This window comes from Neodiprion virginianus, chromosome 5 (assembly GCF_021901495.1).
Source record: "Neodiprion virginianus isolate iyNeoVirg1 chromosome 5, iyNeoVirg1.1, whole genome shotgun sequence".
In the NCBI taxonomy this organism is placed as follows: Eukaryota; Metazoa; Arthropoda; class Insecta; order Hymenoptera; family Diprionidae; genus Neodiprion; species Neodiprion virginianus.
The window spans coordinates 20,151,240-20,173,351 of record NC_060881.1 but is presented as its reverse complement, the minus strand read 5'-3'; the positions used below and the strand labels follow the sequence as shown (position 1 = coordinate 20,173,351).

The 22,112-nt window shown below is 38.8% G+C and overlaps 1 protein-coding gene across 15 annotated transcripts in view; it reads right to left on the bottom strand.

Moving 5' to 3' along the window:
* The window catches only part of LOC124304712 (regulating synaptic membrane exocytosis protein 2), a 74,685-nt gene that overhangs the window by 7,138 nt on the left and 45,435 nt on the right, over positions 1 to 22,112 (bottom strand). For 6 of the 15 annotated variants that reach the window (XM_046763274.1, XM_046763264.1, XM_046763268.1 and 3 more), the window contains 7 exons: positions 21,818 to 21,974; positions 20,730 to 20,899; positions 20,460 to 20,647; positions 20,074 to 20,311; positions 17,178 to 19,357; positions 15,501 to 15,701; positions 5,577 to 5,775 (listed from right to left, as the gene is read on the bottom strand). In XM_046763274.1, coding sequence (XP_046619230.1) covers positions 5,577 to 5,775; positions 15,501 to 15,701; positions 17,178 to 19,357; positions 20,074 to 20,311; positions 20,460 to 20,647; positions 20,730 to 20,899; positions 21,818 to 21,974 — 3,333 coding nt within the window. Of the gene's footprint in view, positions 1 to 5,576; positions 5,776 to 13,133; positions 13,315 to 15,500; positions 15,702 to 17,177; positions 19,358 to 20,073; positions 20,312 to 20,459; positions 20,648 to 20,729; positions 20,900 to 21,817; positions 21,975 to 22,112 lie in introns of all 15 variants that reach the window. The other 9 variants (XM_046763265.1, XM_046763271.1, XR_006908254.1 and 6 more) reach the window with 8 other exon arrangements.

Below are 22,112 nucleotides of genomic sequence, written 5' to 3'. Positions count from 1 at the left end.
GTTATGTTTTATACCGAAATGAAATACAGTAGACTTCATATAACAGGCCAATCGAACGACTTTCCCTTCACACGCACGATCATGCACACTAGCATGGCGTTCCCCACCACGACATTTCGTCGGGCCGCTGGCGCGTTTTGCGCACATGCAGTCGCGACTGATGCGCATTCGAAGCGTGCGGAGAGGGGGCGATCAGTTAGAGGCTACTTTAGAGAATTTTCCTCTCCTACAGCCCTGTCAGATGGCCTCTTATCTGAAGTCGACTGTATGAAGTTTGTGAAAATAGTAATATTAGTAGTAGCAGTAGTAGTAGTAGTAGTAGTAGTAGTAGTAGTAGTAGTAGTAGTAGTAGTAGTAGTAGTAGTAGTAGTAGTAGTAGTAGTAGTAGTAGTAGTAGTAGTAGTAGTAGTAGTAGTAGTAGTAGTAGTAGTAGTAGTAGTAGTAGTAGTAGTAGTAGTAGTAGTAGTAGTAGTAGTGGTAGTAGTAGTAGTAGTAGTGGTAGTAGTAGTAGTAGTAGTAGTAGTAGTGGAGGTGGTAGTAGTATGGTATATAGTGTGTACAATAAAACTGTCGGCTGAACTTAAGGCAAGAAGAACTTTCCACTGACTCGGGTCGAGCAAACTGTGTGTAAATGTGTAGACAGACAGATAGCAAGAAAGATAGAAAGATAAATAGATAGATAAATAGATAAATAGATAAATAGATGGATAGATAGTCGATCAATATATATATATATATATATGTGTGTGTGTGTGTGTGTATAATATCTATAAACATTAATTCAAAAGAGGCACACGCAGACGTAATATTTTATATGTAATAACCACATCAGGCGCATACCAAACGTCATGCATTAGGTATTCATAAACACATTCCGCGCATTCAAAACGAGCACCTAACATACATTGCATATTTTTTATAGACGTAGGTCTCTTGACCAGCTAGCTTAACAATAAAGTTCAGCTGCATCGCTATTTGCCAATTTGTATAATAATAATAAAGATACTGTATTGATAGATTTTTTTGCACAGCTGCGTCTTAAATGATCCGCATTCTTTTGATTCGATTTATTGAGAAATAAAATAAAACAAAACTCTTTAACAGCTGAACGAATATTGCCCCTTTTGAATACCTTAAAAGGAGTCGTATTTCAATTTTTGTGTTTTTTGATACTTCAAAGTTTGAAACAGTGATCGGGGTTATGCATCAAAACAGAAAAGAGAAGACAAGAAAGTGGCGAAATTTAGAAACGGATTCGAAGATTCGTCAACCTTCGATTTTCTCTTTTCTTCTTTCAGTTTTCTTCTATACGAATACTTTATTATAATAATACCTAGATGTTTTTCGCCTAACGAACCATTTTGGGTTTCTTCAGAATAATCCCGTTATTGTACGCATCAGGTTCTTACGTCCTGATTCTCAAGAGAGACTGAGCTGTTCGTAACAAGATTAAATACGAATTTTACTGCATACGTTTCAATACATAGTACTCTGACGCTCGCTGCAGAGGGCACTGTCACCCCGAGCTTTATTTTTTTCTATCGCATACGAAGTACATCTCACTTATTCGAATTTGGCATCATCCAGACTTACGGTACATTTGATGATTAAAAGTACGTGATGGTAGCACTGTGGATATACAGAGACAGAGATAAATAGTTACAAGGTTAATTGATGTCGAAAACGAAGATATTCATCAAATGTGCGGTAAATTAATTGCAGGGCGATAATTGGACTAACATACGTATTTCATAGGTCCGTGTATTATGTGTGTATATATATATATATATATATATATACACGCTTACTGGTAGTAAATACAGTGCGAAGAAGGTGCATGTACGATTTGCAATAATAGCCAAGCAGAAACGAAAAGACGAAGAATAAACGAAAAAGGAAAGAAATAAATGTAAGCAACATCAACAACATCGACAATCCGAAATTACACGACTTGGTACGTAAGATTGAGTGGGGCAGGAGGTTGAAGGTTATACACGAATGGAGAACCAGACGGAAAGTAATAACACACAATATACGCATATCTATATGTATAAAATATGTAAACAAAGAGCGAAAGAGATATTGGATAATTAGGAAAAGTATAACGGATCTGGAACACTGCTCTTTTTTTTTTAGGTCGGGGGGGGGGGAGGGGGACAGATAAATATTTTTTTTCATTACCGTGCATCGATGGACAGTATCAACCAATCATGTTGACATTCTTTCGATACTCAACTATCCTTGGAATTGCAGTTGTCGTTTGAAGAGTTAACCATACATAAGAGCTACCTAATTATGTACAGTGAGTGAACTTCGTTCAATGAATTGCCGATTTCTAAACAATCTCTGGATTTGAAAGCAACTTTTAACCTATTTCTCCCATTATTTTATCTAGCGTGAAATAGGTATCGATCAGTTTTAACTGTTGAAAATGATTGTAGATTTGAAATAAAACTACCAGCGAGTGAATCGTGGCCATGTTCATTGTGTCTATCTGGAAAGAGGAAGAAACGACAGACGATAAAGTCTGTCGTTATGCTGTCCTTATAATTTATTTATTTTTCTTTGTTGAAATGCCTGTATGGTTCACTGTTCAAAACGAGAAGAGTAAGACCAACAAAAGTTAAGTCGACATTTATACCGATGAAGCGAGCGTTTTCTTATCCTTTCTTTTTTCAGTTACCCTTCAACTTTGAGCAACCGGAGTGGCAACTGAGAATTCGAACTTTAATACTTGGACGGCTGGCGAGTATGAAATACAGTGGATTTTATAATACGGATAATGATTAAGGGAATTTATGTATAATGGTATGTACACATGATTCCATCGATACACTAACCACCCAGTGCTATAAAATTTGGGGGTAATGGTAGATTACCTCCAGTGTGCAGACATCGATAATTTTCAACATGTTCATATATATAATATAGTAAACAATATGTAATATAGATAAACATCGCATCAATATATACATATCCAGCATCGCGATTCGGGCTCGATATTTGGACTACGATTATTTTTCTTCTGGTTTTCAAGCAATTGTTTTTTTATTTCGCTTTTTTCATCACCCACGACTCGTTAATTTCTTGTTCTCAAGCCCGAGACACGTGCTTTACCTCCAATAAATAATAACTTTAACATAATATACATACATAAACGCACGCGTACTTATAGTATGAATCGTTAAACTTTTTCGTCGGTGAAATGAAACAGTCAAGTGAACGCAAACGGTCCAATCGACTGTCCCGTTTCACAAGAATAATTCGGGTATACTGTACGTATTATACGATTATGCGTGTACGTAGGTGTATATGGGGCATGTACATACATATGTACAATATTTGACCAAACACATCAACACATATTTCATAAGTATGGTAAGAAGAAATATTTCGGAATCCAGAAGAGTTACAAAAAAGCATTTAGGTAACGTTATTTTTCAGGAATTATACTGTAACAGCCATTTTTTTCAAATTGAAGAACCGACTTCTGTGCGTCTTATCTTACAGCCAACTTCGAGACGAAGTAAACAGAGCCCTAGATTGTCAATTTCGGACAATCCATTTGCAAGATATCGCTCTCTGCAGTTGGCAATAAGTGCGAGGCTCGCTTCGGCTGCTCAAATCGCAACTCAGGTCACGCGCGAATCAAAACTTCAAACTGAAATATTTCGCTAATGAATCATCCATAATAAACGAGATTGACTTGTTGTATTTGTCTCGACGACTGCTCTAATGTACAAATCTTAGGTGTCACGTTTCATCCGCAGTCAAAATACCCGCGACAAAATATCCGCCGGTCAAATCAAGTTCGTCCTTTGTTATACCTTTGCCAGAGTTTTGATAAATGATCGTATTCTATCACTATCCAAAACCACACACACACAAGAGATACGAACTGCGCTTTCGGTATTTTTATCGACGGGTATTTTGTCGCGGGTATTTTGACTGTGGCTGAATTGTTACGCAGCCAAAATCTTGATATCTTCATTTTTTGAAAATGGCTACTTTTCAAATATATTCCAAATTGCACTAAACACAATGTAATTAATGAGGTTATTTTTACCTCACTCAAAATCGTAAAGCTCTTACAACTGTGTTCAGTTTCCAAAATATTGACAACTCGTTTTATTTCAAATGGAGACACTTTGTACGTTGTATATTGTGTACTGTATAATGTATATAAATAATATCCTGACACCCTCTTCAAAATAAAAAATAAAGATTTCTGATGATTTGAAACTAGTTTCTTCGAAGTTCTTTTTATTTGTTACCTTCTTCTTCTTTCATATATAGGTACTTTCCCGATAATCCACCCTCGATTTTGGAGACGGATTCATAAATTTTTTACCCGTAATTTTTTTCTACAATTTGAAACACAAATTATGGAGATATATTTGTCACGTACAACGTTTTTAGAAAATGCATCACTGTACCAAGGAGAGAAAGGAGATTTTTATTTTTTAATCTATTTTGAACAATTAGTTTTTGTTTTTGTTCGGAGTAGCAAAAAAATCGAATTGCTTTCAAAATGTGTCATATCTCGTCAAACAATAATGTGGTGATCTATCGATTATCATTCCATAACATCTCGATCAAGATTCTACGTCGATGTTTTAGATTAGCTGTATAATTTTTTGTCTGAAAGTACATGACGAAAAACGCTGTCGCAGATTTTTTCAAAAATTTTCAACCGACCGTACCTGAAGTATAATTTAAAAACTTGAAAAGAAATTCCAATTTTCTAAAAACTGAAAAAATTTTGATACATCTTTTAGAATATAAAAAAAATGTTGACACCTATTAGAAGATGGAGATTTTATAACTCCCAAAGATAAATAAGAAAAATGAAAATAAAAAAAGTTATTACAAAAAAAAAAAATATAAATATAAACATTATATTAATATATTTGATTCCCTTCAACTCTCTAAATAGTCTAAATAGACATGTTTCCGTCCATATTATGATGTGCTTTTATGTTCATTCTTATGTCAAAAATGCAATCGAATAATAATAATTTTTTTTTTATTCATCTTCGAAAGTTATGAAATCTCCATCTTCTCACAAGTGTTAGAAATTTCCTTACGCTTTGTAAGATTTTTCAGAATTTTTTCAGATTTGAGAAACTTGGGATTTTTTTTTCAAGTTTTTGAATTATGGTTCAGATACGCTGGTTCGAAAAATTCTAAAAAAAATTGTGGCCGCGTTTTTCGTCGTGTACTTTCGTACAAAAAATGATAAACCCAATCTGAGACGTTGACGTAGAATCTTGATCGAGATGTCATGGAATACCCGATGTGTATGTTTTTTTGTTTCCGTTGCATGTAGATATAGGAAGAAAAAAGATAAATGACGTTACTAAGGATCCCCCCCCCCCATGCCCCCTTCTCCTGTCGCGAAAATTTGAGAGATAGAGAGAGAGAGAGAGAGAGAGACAAATAGAGTATATATCCGTAAAAGTAGAGAGACAGAGAATGAACTCCCGGGCCGATCGAGACACGTGGAATAAGGGAACACACCGCGAAGAGAACCGCCGATGAGAGATGCACACCTGGCGTGATTGGCCAGTACTTACGAGCTTCCTTCGGAACTAGAGATAGAGTTGAGGCTGCCTGCGATGTCGCTGGTAACAGATGAGGCCCCCTGAGGCCTCGACGAGCCTAATCTCTGGTAGGTGGGGACTACCTCCTGGGAGCGTTGAATGCTGCTCGGCGTACTGTTTCGTTTGCGACTTAATCCCCCGCCATGAGCACCGATGCAGCCGCCGCCGCTCTCTGCGCCGTAAAACGAAAAAGAAAAAATACGTACTAAACTATTTTTGCGTTTGATGGCAGGTGTTTTGTTGTTTTTGTTGTTGTTCTTGTTGCTGTTGTTGTTGTTGTTGTTGTTGTTGTTGTTGTTATTGTTGTTGTTGTTGTTGTTTCCTTCGCTTTAGTGTCCCTTGAAGAGAGAAAGATAGAAGTCTGCCAAAAAAGGTTTCGTTCCTTGAAATCAAATGGAGAAGAGAAAAGGGAATAAAATTCAGGACTTAACATTTGTCCGATATTCACAGCTGTAAGTGTCCCTTGGAGATTGGATACAGCGATACACTGTAAATCGGTCGTTCGTTCGCTTTCGATAACGGGAGCCAAGATATGGGTATGGTTATACAACATGGGGTCGTACATATAGTAATCAGCCTATCGTTTCGGCTTAATTTTACAAATATGAAGGTATAAAAAACCTAGTGGTGTATTGTTACGTTTCTATTTTATAGCACCTACTGAGTTTAATGTAAGAAAGAGGTAAATAAGACACTTGCAAAGTTGAATACAAATAGTTTTGTAATGGCATTTTCTACCACTAGGTGACGTGTTCCGATGTCCAAGACCCGATTTGGCAAGGAAAATTAATCTTCAAGGGACACTCATTATGCGCTGAACAGCTTGCGAAAACTTCACTATCATTACAAGCATTTTTATAATAATATATCAACAGTTGATAAAATGTATATGCACGACGCTGCCACCCGAAAGGATCTGCTATCACGATCTGCTGGATATATACATATATATTGGGCTGGATATTAAAGTATGCACATTCATTTTCATTAGAATCAAGTATTAGTCATAAGGTTCCCCAGGATGAGCAGTACTCGCTCGGGTTTGTACACTACAGTCTTTTCAGGGTTGAACAAGGGGAGAATCCTTTCAGTACGTATTTCAAGGAAACGCTCACCGAAGAACCCATCTGTAATTTTAATAATTATATATTCAGGATCAGGAGCTGGGAATTTTAATTTTGATAGAGGATCACATGTATTCATCTATGTATATTGCAAATGTATACTCGATCTTTTGTGCATGTATTCACCCTTATCATCAACTCTCACTATAATCTACATCGACAGCTAAAAGGACAGACAGTCCCGCCACCTGTGTTACCCAGTCGAAATTGACCACGCTGGTGCGTCTAATATGGCGTCCAAAGTCGTGATCAGCTGATTACTTTAGGTTACTTTTATGGTGAATCAAAACAACGGTCTTACATACAGGTCTTGTAACTCTGCCTAATTTTTATAGTCGAAGGTGACTCGAATGTTGAAGTAAATCGTAGTTTATGGCTTCGCCACTGCGTTTCACTGCAATCTAAACGGGTCAGTGATACACCTATACTATGTATACCTATACCTATAGTGAATATATAATATATGTATATGTATAGCAGTGCGTGCGGTTGATTGACACATCCTCGAAATTTTTGATTTTATTTTATCACATGCGCACGTGCTATTGGGCAAAAGAATTTGATGATCAACCCTCACAAAAAGTTTCCAAATTCTAACCAAAATGGGGAGATCAAGCTCCGGCTAGGGTTAAGTTAGACTGCGCTTGCGCTACAAAAACAAAAATACATTCCTATATCTGTCGCGCTAGATTACACCGACCCTGGTGGCCCGGCAGTAAACTATTAAGCACGGCATCAAGAAGTGAGTCACCCCCCACCACCGGAGTTTCCAAATCTGTATGAAAGACCGTGATCAAGACTCACAAAGGTGTTATATGAATTTTCCTTAAAGAAATTGTAGTTAATCTTATAAGCAGTTTGAAAATTTTCTTTTATTAAAAATCTAATATTTCGTTATTATTTTTTGATTATGTCTTTTAAAAACAACATAACTTGAGATAATAATGAGGTTATGTGTGATGATAAGGGGTACTGTTCACGAAGACTGTGGTAAAGCGAATAAGAAGAAATAGATAAAACAAAATAATTATCGTCAAAGGTTTTGCTCTATTTTTCCGGCATCCCAGTATCAAAAAAGATGACTATGGATTTTGATTTCGGATGTATACGTAGTGTGGGCGGTTTTTCATGGGGGAAGGAGGTGTCACTCAAAACAAATTATTAGTTTGCACATAATATATAAAATAAAAACAAACAGACAGACACACGCACACGTGCTGAAAATTATCGGCTGTCGATATAAGTACGACGTGGACATACAACTTTATATATATATATGGTAAGACAATTATTGGCAGTGTATATCATTGTCATTATTATACATATTAATGTATAATATGTGTAAAGCGAAAAAAAAAGAATGACGATCCGAAACAAGGAAATTATACATATAAAATCATATATATATGTAATAAATTAAAGTAAAACTATATGCCTGAGCGCTATGGTCAACTATATTCTATCTTGACGTCACACTACCCTATATATTGTATATTAGGATGGTCCTTACTTCAATAACTTTTTAAATTAATATCATACGCCCCCTGGATACCTTACAAATATGGAGAAATAAAATTCTGTAAAATTTGTGCCCCTAATTTTAAGATCAACACGTACCGCAAAGCTTCGAAAGTTTTAAACGCAAAATACATGTAATTTTACTAACCATTTAAATTTTTTTCATAACTTTGGTGAAAATTAAAGGGACGACTTGAAACTCGGCAGCGGTGTTGCTTATAATGATAGGAACAATCCCTGAAAATTAAAAGTTTCTGTAACAATTGCTGTAAAAATGTAATCTGCCGATATACATATATTACATTAGGGTGTTTCAGAGTGATTTCCAACTTGTCACCCCTCAAAAGGTCTGTTTAGGTTAAAAAAAAAAGAATTTGGGAAAAGACAAGCATTCTATGTTATCTGGAAGATCATCGTCATTTATTTTTTACTTAACATTTTTTTTTCTTGAATATATGAAGAATAGTGAACGAAAAAAATCTCTATTGCTTAGATCAATTACAATATTAATCCAAGTCGTAAAGACCGACACTGGTAATATTAATTATAAGTATAATTATTATTCGACAACTTTTTAATTCAATCTCATAAAATAATTATAATTTAATATGAAATTTTAAGTCATGGAAATAAATTCTCGTTCGATATATTGTTATATTGCGGATCGTGATTTTTGCGTTGAACATAAATGTTGGGAAAAAAATTATGATTAAAATGCTACAACATGTTTCTTCATAAATACAAAAAAAAAAAAGTGAAAAATCAAATGAGGACGAGTTTCCAAATAACATAGAACGCTTGTCTACTCTCAGAATTTTTCTTTTAACTTGAACAAATTTTTCACTGGGTGCTACTTTGCAAAATCGCTGATTATATTTTTCTGATATACCTTGATATTATATATATATATATATATATGTGAAACATTGATTATATATTACATACAAAGGAATAATTATTACCAAAATTAAGAATTTCCAGTCTGTTCCTAACATTATAAGCAACAACTCTGCCAAACGTCATTGGAATGAGGACCGCCCTGATATATATAATAGTTACTAAATAACTATGGTAACTAAATACTCAACAGCATCAAATATAAATTACGATACGTAACAAATGCTATTGTTTAACACTTTTTTTATGCACAGTGAAAATATTCGTATAAGCGGGTCAAATACAAAAAATAATTTTTTATCTCTACAACTAAGTATTTATATATTTTATCAAATGCGTGTATGTTTATACCGATTAAGAAAGTAATTGAAAGACGAAAACAAAGGAACTTCGACGATGACTGAAAAAGAAGCACAAGACCGTTATAGAGGCGGGAAAACACTTCTGTTTATCAAACCAGAAAAAATTAAAAGCTAACCAATCATCACCATCGACCGTTACTTCGCATGCGCTCGAAATCTGAATTCCAGCTGTAAAGACGCACGAAAACTGTAAAATTAACGGTTTTGCTGTTGCTCTTGTTTATTCATGTTAAACATATTGATCCGTCTATTCGATCAATATTATTATATGTAGATTCTTGTACTCAATAATCCATAATATAGGTCCAGCGAATAACAATAATTCTTAATTATCAATGCACAAATTAGCGAACAATGAGAGACACGTATCGTATCGATGTTATGTGTAAGGACATATATCGACACAGCTGCGGTATACTCAATAACAATACACCAACGAAAGCCCATAACACAATTTCACCTGTAGCATATACAGGGTGTTTATGTTAGCTCTGGACAGACTTCTAGGGTGTGTAGGGGTTGTCTAGGGAAACATTTTGCGGCAAGACAACCATGATCGGAAATTCATCCTAACGGTTGTGCAGGGCTTTGAAGGATTTGGTATTGCGTGCTTGTTCGCAGTGCAACGAATCAGATGTGATCACTTTCGACACAACGTTTGATTCAGCCATAGACAACAGTACAAAGTACTGGTGTGAAGGCTAGCATAGACGAGAAGGCTAATAAACGAATACCAATCAATTAATCATTCTTTCTCTTGCTCGCTGTCGGTTTGATTGTCTCACAGATTGTGTCTGTTTGACTGTCACTGTGATATTGATAAGTTGGCCGCGGTGCTGCATAGTCGCAATTCGCATTAGCGTTGTCATTAACAACGATCTCTTGAGAGAGGAAGAGGAAAAAGGAGAGGGATAGGGATGCTTGAGTTGACCACGCAATCTGTGACAAGATGCATAATTTTAAATCACCCGTTACGATGTCATCGGTAACCAAGTAACGTAAAAAAAAATTTTCCAACAAAAATTCTCTTTCTCATGGAAGCCAAAATGGCAGCGACAGTTTTATCGCAGGTACCGCCACATTCGCTCAATATTAATGATGGCTGCTAGTCCCAGTGAAGAGTGACACTTCCGGGATGAAACTGCTTGTCACTACACGTCAGACATGAAATGGTACAATGCGAACACTGATAACTTTGTCTACTAGCTTACAGCAACAGTCATTTCGTGCCCGTCATAGCTTTTGACTTTTACCTCGACCCTTTTTTCACATCACTTAATTTGGGAGAAACCCTGATGTGTAATTCAAATTGGGATACCCTCGTAGGAGTGGCATTTGATACCGACTCGACGAACCTCTCACCTTGGACATATTGGATGGAATTTGTACTTTTGTATTGTTCTGGTACTAAATACCATAACACTTGACTGTTTTTATTTTGAACCCTGGAGTTCGGAAAGTGTTAAATTCTTCAATTTAGAAAAAAAAAAAAAAATAACCGATCAGTATCAAGCTACTTAGAGCTGTGACAAGGATGCAAAAAATTATTACTCAAATCTGATGTCCTTAGGGGCAAAAGTCATCGAGTTGGGATGGCATTCCTCATACATGTATGTGCATGAATATCAAGCTGTACAACAAAGACATCATCCGTTACGCCACAACGATTAATATCATTTATTCGTACACCATCATTTCTTTCAACGGCACCTCATATTATTCTAGCGTTAGAGGCAACCGGATATCGTGTGAATATATATCCAGATTCGTCTCTGCATTATATTTTCCTTTGTTTATTTATTTTTGTGATATAATATACGCACTGCGGATTCACTGGTGCAGTTGTATAGTATACTCTACCTAAGAGAGCGACTAGGGGGATGAGAGACAAGATCAGCTGAATTGCTACATCAGAAAGAGCAAACCGTACTGTTGCTTCCGTAGACAGAGTATACCGTAGCACTCGAAGAACTTGAGTTCCCTCTTGATCATTCTCAATCACTTGTGTCAAGCGTTAGTATCGACTCGAATTTTTCTTTCTTCGTTTCAACAAGTGTACGAGTATATTCATAGGCATGACAGGACATGCAGACTACAGACGTTTATACGAGTAAATTTAGCAACGTGAATTCTCGATTCTTACAATTAGACAACTCGACGAGGATGTCACGATGACTGAACGATGCTTGCTGTAATTTTGTTTCGTGCTAGGTAACGTGTTATAAATATTGAGCAAAAAAAAAAAAACCGATCGCACAGATAAAGTAAAATCGCAAGTGGTGGGTTGTCAACGCGACAGCCATGTTGATTTTCAGATAAACCATGCAAAGTATTGATTCGCTTAGTCGAATACTCGTTTCTACGTTTCTTTCATTTGGCGTATTACATCTGTACCAATTCTCACTTTTGAAAACTTATTTTGGGGCGTTAATTCACTTGAATTCACTTTTATGCATGACGTGACACTGGTAAATTAGTACATACCAGTGATTCATAACAGTCGACTAATGAAAAAAAAAAGACGACAGTAAACCAGCTACGTAAAAACTATATGTATATAAATTCTAATACTGCATCGTAATTATATTGTATAGCGTCATATACATGTAAACATGACCTATTATATGTGGGTGATATCTGTACGTGTGTCTCGTTGTAACAGTGGTAGTTATTGTTATTGTTATTGTTATTGTTGTTGTTGTTGTTGTTGTTGTTATTATTATTGTAGAGGTAGATTTATTTGTTGTTGTTGCTGTTGTTCTTCTTGCTGAAAGTTCCCTGTCGAGCTTTTTTTTTGTTTATTGTACTCACGATTTGAAGACGGGCTTTTTTCCATCGATCGGGAGTTGGGGTTTAGGTGTCAAAAATTATAATGTTACAATAACTATAACAGTAAGAATAATAAAATACGATTGAAGTGTTGTGAGGACGCGGATTTGGAGAAAATCAAGACAAAGTTCGTAAATAAAATTAATTGGGATAATCTATTCAATCTAAATATGAGACGATAATTCTGGAATAAAATAATTTTAAGTCTTGGAGAAATTAATATCATTATTTCAAAATTCGTTTTGTACGTCAATAGCATAGTTCGGTTATTCGTGGCTGTGGAATAATCTGGTTACTAATTACCGGTACAATCGATAACTATATTACCGATGTTCATTCGTAAATACAGTTCTGCAGATATGTTGGGAATGTCGATAAAACAGAAAATTGATCGATATCCACGCGCGTAAATACCGCGCAGGCGTGTCGAAGGAAATAAAAAAAAAAAAAACGTCATTTGTTGATTCCACTTTAAAATAAGAGATATTGCAAAAAAGAAAAGCAAGAAAAACTTGAACAAATATAAAAAGAAAATAGCAGACGGACGTCCGCAAGGATAAAAATTGATGTGGTAAGTTGAGTAAACAGAAATTCTAGCTCATTATTTCGTATACCGCTATATGGAATAATAGAGGATTAAGCGAGATGGAAGTTGAAAGGACTTTAGGCATAAGACTAGAGACAAAAAGAGAAAGAGAGAGAAACAAAGAGAGAGACAGAGAGAGAGAGAGAGAGAGAGAGTAGCGTGAAGATAAAGAAAAAGAGGCGACTAAAGGTACTTTGATGATTGATATTCGGACCTGTCCCCGTCGGCACTCCCTTCGCCGTCACTGCTGGCGGAGCTGGGCTGCCTCCCGCTTCGCCCGCCCGCCGCGTCCTCTGGAAGGACTTCTTCGCTCCTGTGAACCGTGAACGAGGACTTCCCCTTCTTCCCAAATCCGAGCCGCCGCTTCCGCCCTTCCTCACCCACGCATGCACCATCAACACGTGTTTATGCGTTTACCGCACGTGCAGAGCGCGGTATGACGAGATTTGTTTTTGATTTTTGTAATTTTTTTTTTTTTTTTTTTTGTATCGTTCATCGTTATAACATTCACGGGCGTCGATGGGTCGCGAGTTGTTAAATTTCGTTTTGTTGTTTTTGTTCCAAAGATTTTTCAAATGGTAGATTTGTTTTTTGTTCGTTCGATTTAAAGATGTTTTGTATTTTTTTTTTTTTTTGTTCGTTTTGTATTTGATGTTTTTTCCGCCGACGGATGCACAGCGAATCCCAGTGACGACGACGACGACGGCGATGACGAAGGTGATGATAACACAACCACCGCGTTGTTATAGTTGTTGTTAATTTTGATGTTATGGTTGTTGAGGTATTGTGTTAGTGTGTTTTGTTCAAAGAGGCGGACAGAGATGAAGAATAGTGATAGAGAAAACAGAATATACAATTAGAATATACACACTGTGTACCCGATCGCAGTGTTCTTCCAGTGTGCTTTCATGTACAAATTACAATCGTATTACTTTTTTTTTTTTTTTGATTGTGCATTCTTTGTCATCAGGTAAATTTTTTAACTAAATTTTCATCTAATTTTGACAATCTTTTAAATGAAAAATGGTATAAAAAACATGCTTCGAGTTTTGAAATTTTACAATCCGAATGCACGATCTATTCCCGTTATGCAATTTGAGGTGACAGATACTGGATGAATTTAATTCAAGATATTTGATAGCAGGAAAAGTTAATCGGGTGATTGTTTTACCTTTTCTACAATTAAAGCCTTAGACTTAGGCTGTTTGCAGATAAGATACTAAGCGTTGTGGTAAATATTCCTATTTTAAAAACATTAGAGTTATTCAAAATTCAAAATTGAACAGTTCAAAATCGAAGTTCAAAGATTATGATTGAAAAATCTGTAGCATAGTGATTCCTGCATTATACCATTTGCTTTTACGTTTTTATATATGTATTGTAATGAAAGCACACGGAATTATTAAACGTGGGTATAAGTATATATCGTATCTATAAACTACTGCAGAAGAAAGTATCATAAATTTACGCTATTCTATAATATTGAATTTGACCAAAAGTAATTGTCTGCCGTGTATCGTGTATAGTGTCAATAATAACAGTTATAACGGAATAACGTATTGTTCATACGGACTCTGAGAAGTATATGTGTATAAGGCAGGCGTATAACGTGACTATACGACGCATAGTAGAAATAATTAATCAATTGATCAATTAATTGTTAAACAGAGGTGCGAAATATATCATCTATGTAAATATTTTGAATATATATATAAATTAGGGTGGTCCTCAGAAGGGTCATTCTTGGATTTCAACCGGCGCTCCCCCCAACATGGCTCCAAATAATGCAAAAATAATTCCCTAATTTTTTCTGATTTTTATATCAACTCTAACCCGTGCCCCAAAGAGGGTGGATTTCCACATTAAATCTACCGAACGGATTGAGATGAAATTTGGTATGGTGGGGTTTTTTGGGTCGCTGATTACGAATCTGAATTCAAAATTCAAAACGGTGGATCCAATATGTTGAACTGAAATCCGAAGACACTTCATATTGCAGTATTGGATCCACTGTTTTGAATTTACAAATTTTGAGTTCAGATTCTCAATCAGTGACCTCGAAAACCTCCGAGTACCAAGTTTTATCGAAATTAAATTTTTGGATATCGCTTCACCATATAGGGCCTGCTATTTCGAATTTTCAAATTTCGAGTTCAGATTCGTAATCAGCGACCCAACAAATCCCCTATACCAAATTTCATCTAAATTCGTTCCGTAGATTTGATGTGCTTCTGAAAGGGTTGAATGAAATCTACCCTCTTTGGGGCACGGGTTAGAGTCGAGATGAAGAATTGAAAAATGTACGCAATTATTTTTGAATTATCTGGAGCCGATTTCGGGGGTGCGCCGTTCGAAATTCAAAAATGAACTTTCTAGGGACCACCCTAAGGTATATGTCATTACTTGTCAATTAGTCCGATCATAATAGAACTCGAACGAAAACTGTGGGTTATATATCGTAATTATGTTAATCTACACACGACACGAACGAATGTCAATAAACAAATGTATATACATCCGATAGGCTTGGTTTTACGTGTCAGTTGGTTAAATGGTTAATAAATTGTTTGATATATGTTACCTGTCGCTGAAAGCTGGCTCGTACTGTTGCTCTTCTTTCCCAGACCGGAGGACTGGTATTGAACTGCACTTCCGCCACCGCTGCTACTTCCGCTGCCGCTCTTACTACCTGGCGAACTTTTTCTACCCCTTCTCGAAGTGTCTTCGACGTGTAAACTCACTGCCGTATCGCTCAGGCTACCGTCTGGTGACAGAAAATTAACTGAAACAGAGAGCGGAGTGACACCAACCTGACCAGACAATGTTTAACTCTGTTATCTGTCGTGTCGGTGTTGTTGTGGTGAAACCTGACGTAAGTTTTCACTGTCCTGTACCCAATTCTCTTTCAATTCCATTTCTTGCTTCGAGTTATCATCCGACTCTTCTCACATTAGGTGCGAAACTCTACCGAGTTTCTTGATATGGTCACGAAAATATGAGAAACCGATTTGAATGTGAAACGTTTCCATACTATAATCCATGCTGTAGATCGTTTGCCCCCCCTTTACAGGATTGTTTCAATCAACAACTCTTGAGTAAACGATTTGCTCTTTTACAGAGCAAAGTCAAGACCACTCGAAGAGACAAAGAGGCACTTTAAACGCTCCGGTGACGTTCTGAGAATACGTAGTGTGACTAGGGAGGAATTTTTTTAAAAAATCGTTTTATTTGGATAATTAAACTTGTAGCGACGACGCTTCTGAAAACGGACAGCAAGCCGATGATCGAGTTTTAAGCGATCACGCTTCTAAGAGCAATAAAAGATTTTAAAGCAAGCTTTAAAGCTGTTCTACGAATAGCGCACTACACATGACGAGGTGCAGCTAAAAATGATTTCTTTTTTTACGCTCTGTGAACATTTTACGTTGTTTCAAAACATCTTTTCCGAACCTTAACGTTATATTCTTTCGAAGATGGTGAATGTTCTACATTTAGCACCCTTCAAAGCACAGTAAAATAAAAATCTTGTAAGTAGGTACCACTTCAGATTAAATATGGGTAATTTTTATATTTTACACTTTTTACACTTTATAAAATGCTGTATTTGAACATTTTTTCAGATTATTCACGCACGTTGGCATTTTTGAATGATTGTTTACATGGACCAAAATAGATCAGACGAATCAACTACCGTATGTATAGCACGATAGTAAAATTAAAAATGAAAGACCGAATATGGTAGACTGAAATATCCAGAAGTGATCTAAAATTTGGAATCATGAGTACTTCAAGAGCTTTCAATGCTACATCTGAGATTAAAATGGATTAATTTTGGTTTATATTCCAAAAAATTCGAACGTGGAAGTTCAAAGAAAAAGTATGAAAAATTCCGTTAATCAATTTTTCCTACAAAATTGTCCGTATGACGTGTTTTTGACCAGTCAAAATTGGGATATGTTTGAAAGCGCAAGAAACTACATGAAATGAAAAAGTTGTTGCCTACGTTTAACAACTGCCTAGCAGTCTATCTAGATCGTGTGTGTTAGAACATAGTGCGGTATGCTTCAAGGTGTAACCACTCCTGAGTTTATTTGCACACCTGACTTCAGAATTTGAATTCTGATTGAGTGAGTTGGTGACTCACGTGACTTCGAGTGACTTCACAGGACTTTTTTTTATGGTATACAACTGACAGCAGGAGTGATATCCCTTCCGCTGTGCTTTAAGCGTTTACGGAATGAGTAAAAATAGAACTTACCAACTTTCTCATCCGGTGGTACATCAGCGTTGCTGAAGCTCCTCGTGAACTGTCCCCGTTTGCTGGAATGCCCGTTACCAGTGACCCCGTGTCTAGACGAGGCCTCGTAGGGATTGGAAGGTACGTAGTCTCTGCTCTCAGGTACAGAAGATGACCATCGATGGGGTTCGTTCCGTTCCGCGTCGGAATTGGTGTCAGCGCGGTGGGACGCGGATCGAGTTTCGGTCGGATTCGCGTCGTTGGCGGCCCGAGCGTTTTTAGCAGTGTCGGAGTTGGCGGAAAGGGAATCAAAGACAATTGAATTAGCAATACTGGGGGGGGTTGGGTCGGGGGCTTGGGGGCCGGAAGTGCCGGAGGCACGCGGGGACGCTCTACGAGGGTTGCCGGGATCAAATCCGCAGTTCTCGCTGCACTGGCTCTCGCTCTCCATTGAGTACTCGTAGTACTCGAGGGTGTCGCTTATCGCGACGTTCCGCTTCACGCTCCTATCGCCAAGGTCCCTAGTTTCCGGGCAGCTGCTGTTCCGCCGACGCGAATTGTAAGCGACCACAGTGTCCCTGGACCCGAACTCGTCCTCGTCAGAGTTACAAAACTCCGGGGCAGACCTGGAGCCCCGAGCATGGTTCGACTTCCTTCGCGGAGAAAGATGCACAACGGTTTCCGAGGACCCGAAATCATCGTCGGAGTAGAGCTGAGGCGAAGACTCGGCTCTTGCCGTGAGTCTTTTGCTCTCGCGAAGACTGGGCACCGAGAGGCTTTGCCTCCTGGTTTCGTAGACAGTCTTCGCCGCGAAGCCAGTCAGCCGTCGGTCCTCCTCATAGTCCTCAAAGCGGCACTGAGGCGGTCTAACAGTGTCGACATCCTCGATTCCAATAAGCTCAGGTAACTCTTCACTGCCTCGTACCTCGGACTCGGGAGAGCCGAAGTCGAACGGCTCATCGCTCCACCGCTCGCTCTTTTCGCATATGCGACATCTCTCGTAACGTTCGAAGTCGAGGTAGGAGTCGTTACTCTTGGTACGCGGTCGCCGCCGCTCTTCAAGTCGCTCATTCGAACCGAGCTCGTCATCAATGCTGCAGTAGATGTGTTCCCTGGACGAAGAGTCTTTGGACAGCCTCGAGTCCGAGCCCTTCGGCCGCTTTTCTAGGGTCCTCTGGGGTCCGGACCCGAAATATGCCTCGGAGTAGTCCGAGTCTCGGTATTTTCTCTTTCCGGCGTCGTCACTCCGCCCGGAATCATTGCCAAAGACCATCGACCCCAGGCTCTGTCTCTCGAAGCTCGAGGAAAGGTTTATCTCTGTTTCAGCGCCGCTCAGCTCACTGTCATATCCATAGTATGGCAGCGTCTGGTGCGACTTATTCTCGGTCGTCGGGTCGTAATACGGCTTGCTCTGGTCCTGGAGGGCCTCGATGGTCTCGTCGTAGCCCGAGTCGTTCAGAGATAGATTTCTCTTCAGCTTCCTGCGAGCCGTACGCAGACTGTCGTCGCTGAATATACTTTGCGGTAAAGACTCGTACTCGAAGCTTTTCGCCCTCTGAGACAGGAATTTCCTGGCGCCTGTCAACAGGTCGTCTGGAATGGTTTCATATTCACAGCTTTTCGTCCTCGGGATCGAAGGTCTTCCACTAAATCCACGAATGTTGTAGCTCGTAGGAAAGCTTCTGCTCATCTGCGGAAATCGCGACGAGAAGGTCGACGATACTCCAGCAGGTAGTTTTGCTCGAAATCTGCTCATAAGGTCGTTTCTAAAGTCGACCCTGAGGCAGTCCTCGACATATATTTCGGGTATTCGTCGCCGTGAGTTCACACCCAGGTTCTCAGGTCGCAGCATGTAGCCCGGAGTTATGCTGTACTCGCTCGTTTCCGGGCTGTAGTATCGCAGCAGGTTCTCGTCCACCGTTCGCGATCGTGTGAATGGCGTCTTCATTTTCTTGTATAGCGAGCGTACTACTGCGGATTTGCTCCGAACTAGGGGGTGCGGGGGAAAATGAATTTGGGGGTGGCTCGTCGGGAGCTGGGAGTATTTTGAAATCGGTCTAGATTTCGGAGGGTTGTTTGACAATGGGCAGTGGCATTCGCTACAGGGTACCCTAAGTCTGTGCCTGCGCCTATTGCGCCTAGGGGGCAACGGGGCGGCGGGAGATATGACACCAGGTATAAAAACGTTTTTAACTGTCGGGCTGGAAACAATTATTATATCACGTGTAAAAATTTTCAATCATATCGTAATAAGGTGATCACACACTCTTCGCGGTGGTTTATCGTTAGATACAATCTTCTATTGAAACTCACCCCATTCCCTGCAATTTTCGCCATTGATCGTTGCACGATTCATCAGTCAACAAAACCACCAACGTTTATTTGCCACATTTGCTATTTAAAAATGAGAATGTACGGGTTATTTGCAAAAGATTGGAACAGATTGCACAACGTTCCAGGGATTTGGAATCAAAGGTCTCGGAGGGACAAGCTCCGAAGCGTTGAAGGATAAATTTAATATCGTTGACCGATGAGTCGTGACGTACAGGATGATTGCACGTCATTGGGAACGGGGTATTAAATGGACATTGACTTGCGGTGTGGACAAGTGCGACTACCTTATCTACGCAGTGCGAGCAATCTACGTGAGTCTAGGATCCTCTAATTTCTATTTCAGGATTGGTAAAAGCGAGGAGTAAAGCGTTTACGCGTGCTTATCTAGTGGGATGATAATAAGCGGCCCATCGAGTCGTTATGTCCATTTAATAATGTTTGAAACAGTGCACGTTTCGAAAACAGGATTCATTTACAGTGTCTGTAAATTTGCTTCAAGGTACTTTTTGTCATTGAACAAGACGATTTTGCAACGGCTTCTTGATAGTAAAGTGAACGTTAAAGTCAATGTGATCAAACTCACATTCGTCCTCTCGACCCTCGTGGCCTCTCGGACTGGGTACTGAGAGCGCTGCTCGTCACCGAGCCGATGCTCTCCATATCAGAGTCCCCGAAATCGCCCAAGACGTCTTTGTCTGGACTCAGGTGGCGCCGAGGACGGTGATGGATTCTGTGAGGATGGACGTTACTTATCGTCAACGGGTCTTGCCGCATTGATGGTAAGTCCGAATCCGATAGTCCGCTATAGTGTCTTTCCCATCCTGAAAAACAAGTTTGGTCAGTCGCATGTTCTTCCATTCAGCACTTCAAGTGGTACACTAATCACCGCGTCGAAAGTTTCACTCAGACCTTGGTGAAAAGGAAAGTACTACACACCAATAGTTAAGTTGTCAGTTAACTCCAACTCACCTCCCATTCCCGTGCTCCTGTAGGTTGTGTGGAATTGTCTTGTCCTGTGCTTTATGAACTTCGTTCTCTCTTCCAAGTCCTGAGTGACTCTCTCTTTGAGTGCGGCATGCAGATTTGCCGGTATTTGGGGCAGTTGTCTCTTTTTCGGCGAACCGGTCGGCGTCGCCGTCGCTGACCTTGAGCCGAACCTGGAGAACAGGTAAAGGTTGTCCGGTTAACAATTGGAACGGAAATTTTTCGGGGAGAGTAAGCTATCCGGGATCGTCTCACCTGGACCCGTAGCCGTGCGAGTAGGGCACAGTTCGATGCTCGGGGGGCGATAATGACCTATGATGTCCTGTTGGACTTTGCGACCGACCTCGGTAGTGAACACTAGGCGAGTCCATGGGTGCTGCGCTGTGCGATCGATGGCCCATCGCACCCCTGTGCGTCGTGTCGTCCTGTGACGTAAAAGGTAAATTGCGTTCACGATCAAATTTTATTTACACTTTCAAAAGAAAATTAAACTCATAAATAAAAATTATAAAAATATATGCGTATCGTACTAACATATCACAAAAGTAAAATTCACTGCCGATCTAAAAATCTGAGGCGTTTGAAACGGTTTGTTTTATGCACCATTCTCATGACGTCACTGTTCGGTATACCTAAACTAACCTCGTCGTACCATTCTAATCTACGAAACATGGATTAAGACACGTTGACATGCTGAAATATTGAGTAATGCAATGACAGGAGACTGGTGTCAATTTAAAATGTGTTGCAGCTCTTGTCACTTTATAGCTAGTTCTGTTAATTTTTATTCATAAAATGATTCTGTGAAACGTTCATTTTACCAAAAAGATCGGTTCAAGTAGATAAAATTAGGTACGAAAGAAAAACTATGTTAATTTATTTTCTAACCCAATTTGAGCCAATTTGTGGATTATTTGACAAGTTATTTTACACAAGTACTATTGTGACACTGTTTCAAGATCGTTTGACCATGAAATTTTTCTGAGTCAGGTCAAATCTTTGAAAATGTACCATTTTTCGTCGAGGAATTGTTTAAGAAATACCTGCATAAGACATGAATATTGGAACTTTAATCTGCAATCCTGTATCCACTTTCAGAAAATATCAAAAATTATTCAATGCTTTGGATGGTGGTACGAGTTTCGGAAATATTTCGTATAAAATAACTTTATATTTGCTAGGTTGAATTGAAAACTTTTTTTCTGGTAATAAGAAAAACTCGATGATTTGGAAAATTTTGTGTGGAGAAAATGAAATAACAAACAATTCATTGTTGAGAATAAGATTCCATCAAAACGAATATAACAAAAAAAAAAAAAAAAGAAAGGATGGGATATTCTGACCTTGCGGTACTGGTGATAGTCGGAAATGGAGGCAGGCTGTTGATCCCTGGACAGCATGAGGGCAGCTCGTTTATGACCCTGAGGCGACATGTCTCTCCGGCTTCTGTGTTCTCCTTCGACGCTGAGTTCCCTCTCGGGTGGTGGGCTGGAATAGTGGCTGCTCCAGGGTGCGTTCATTTTTTAAAATTAGTGATCGGCGTGTCGCTTACTTTTCTAGATGGGGCGAGTGCTGTGATTTCACGTCTGATATATACGATCGGCCGATTACCGAGACACTCAGCGGATGGTGCAAAGC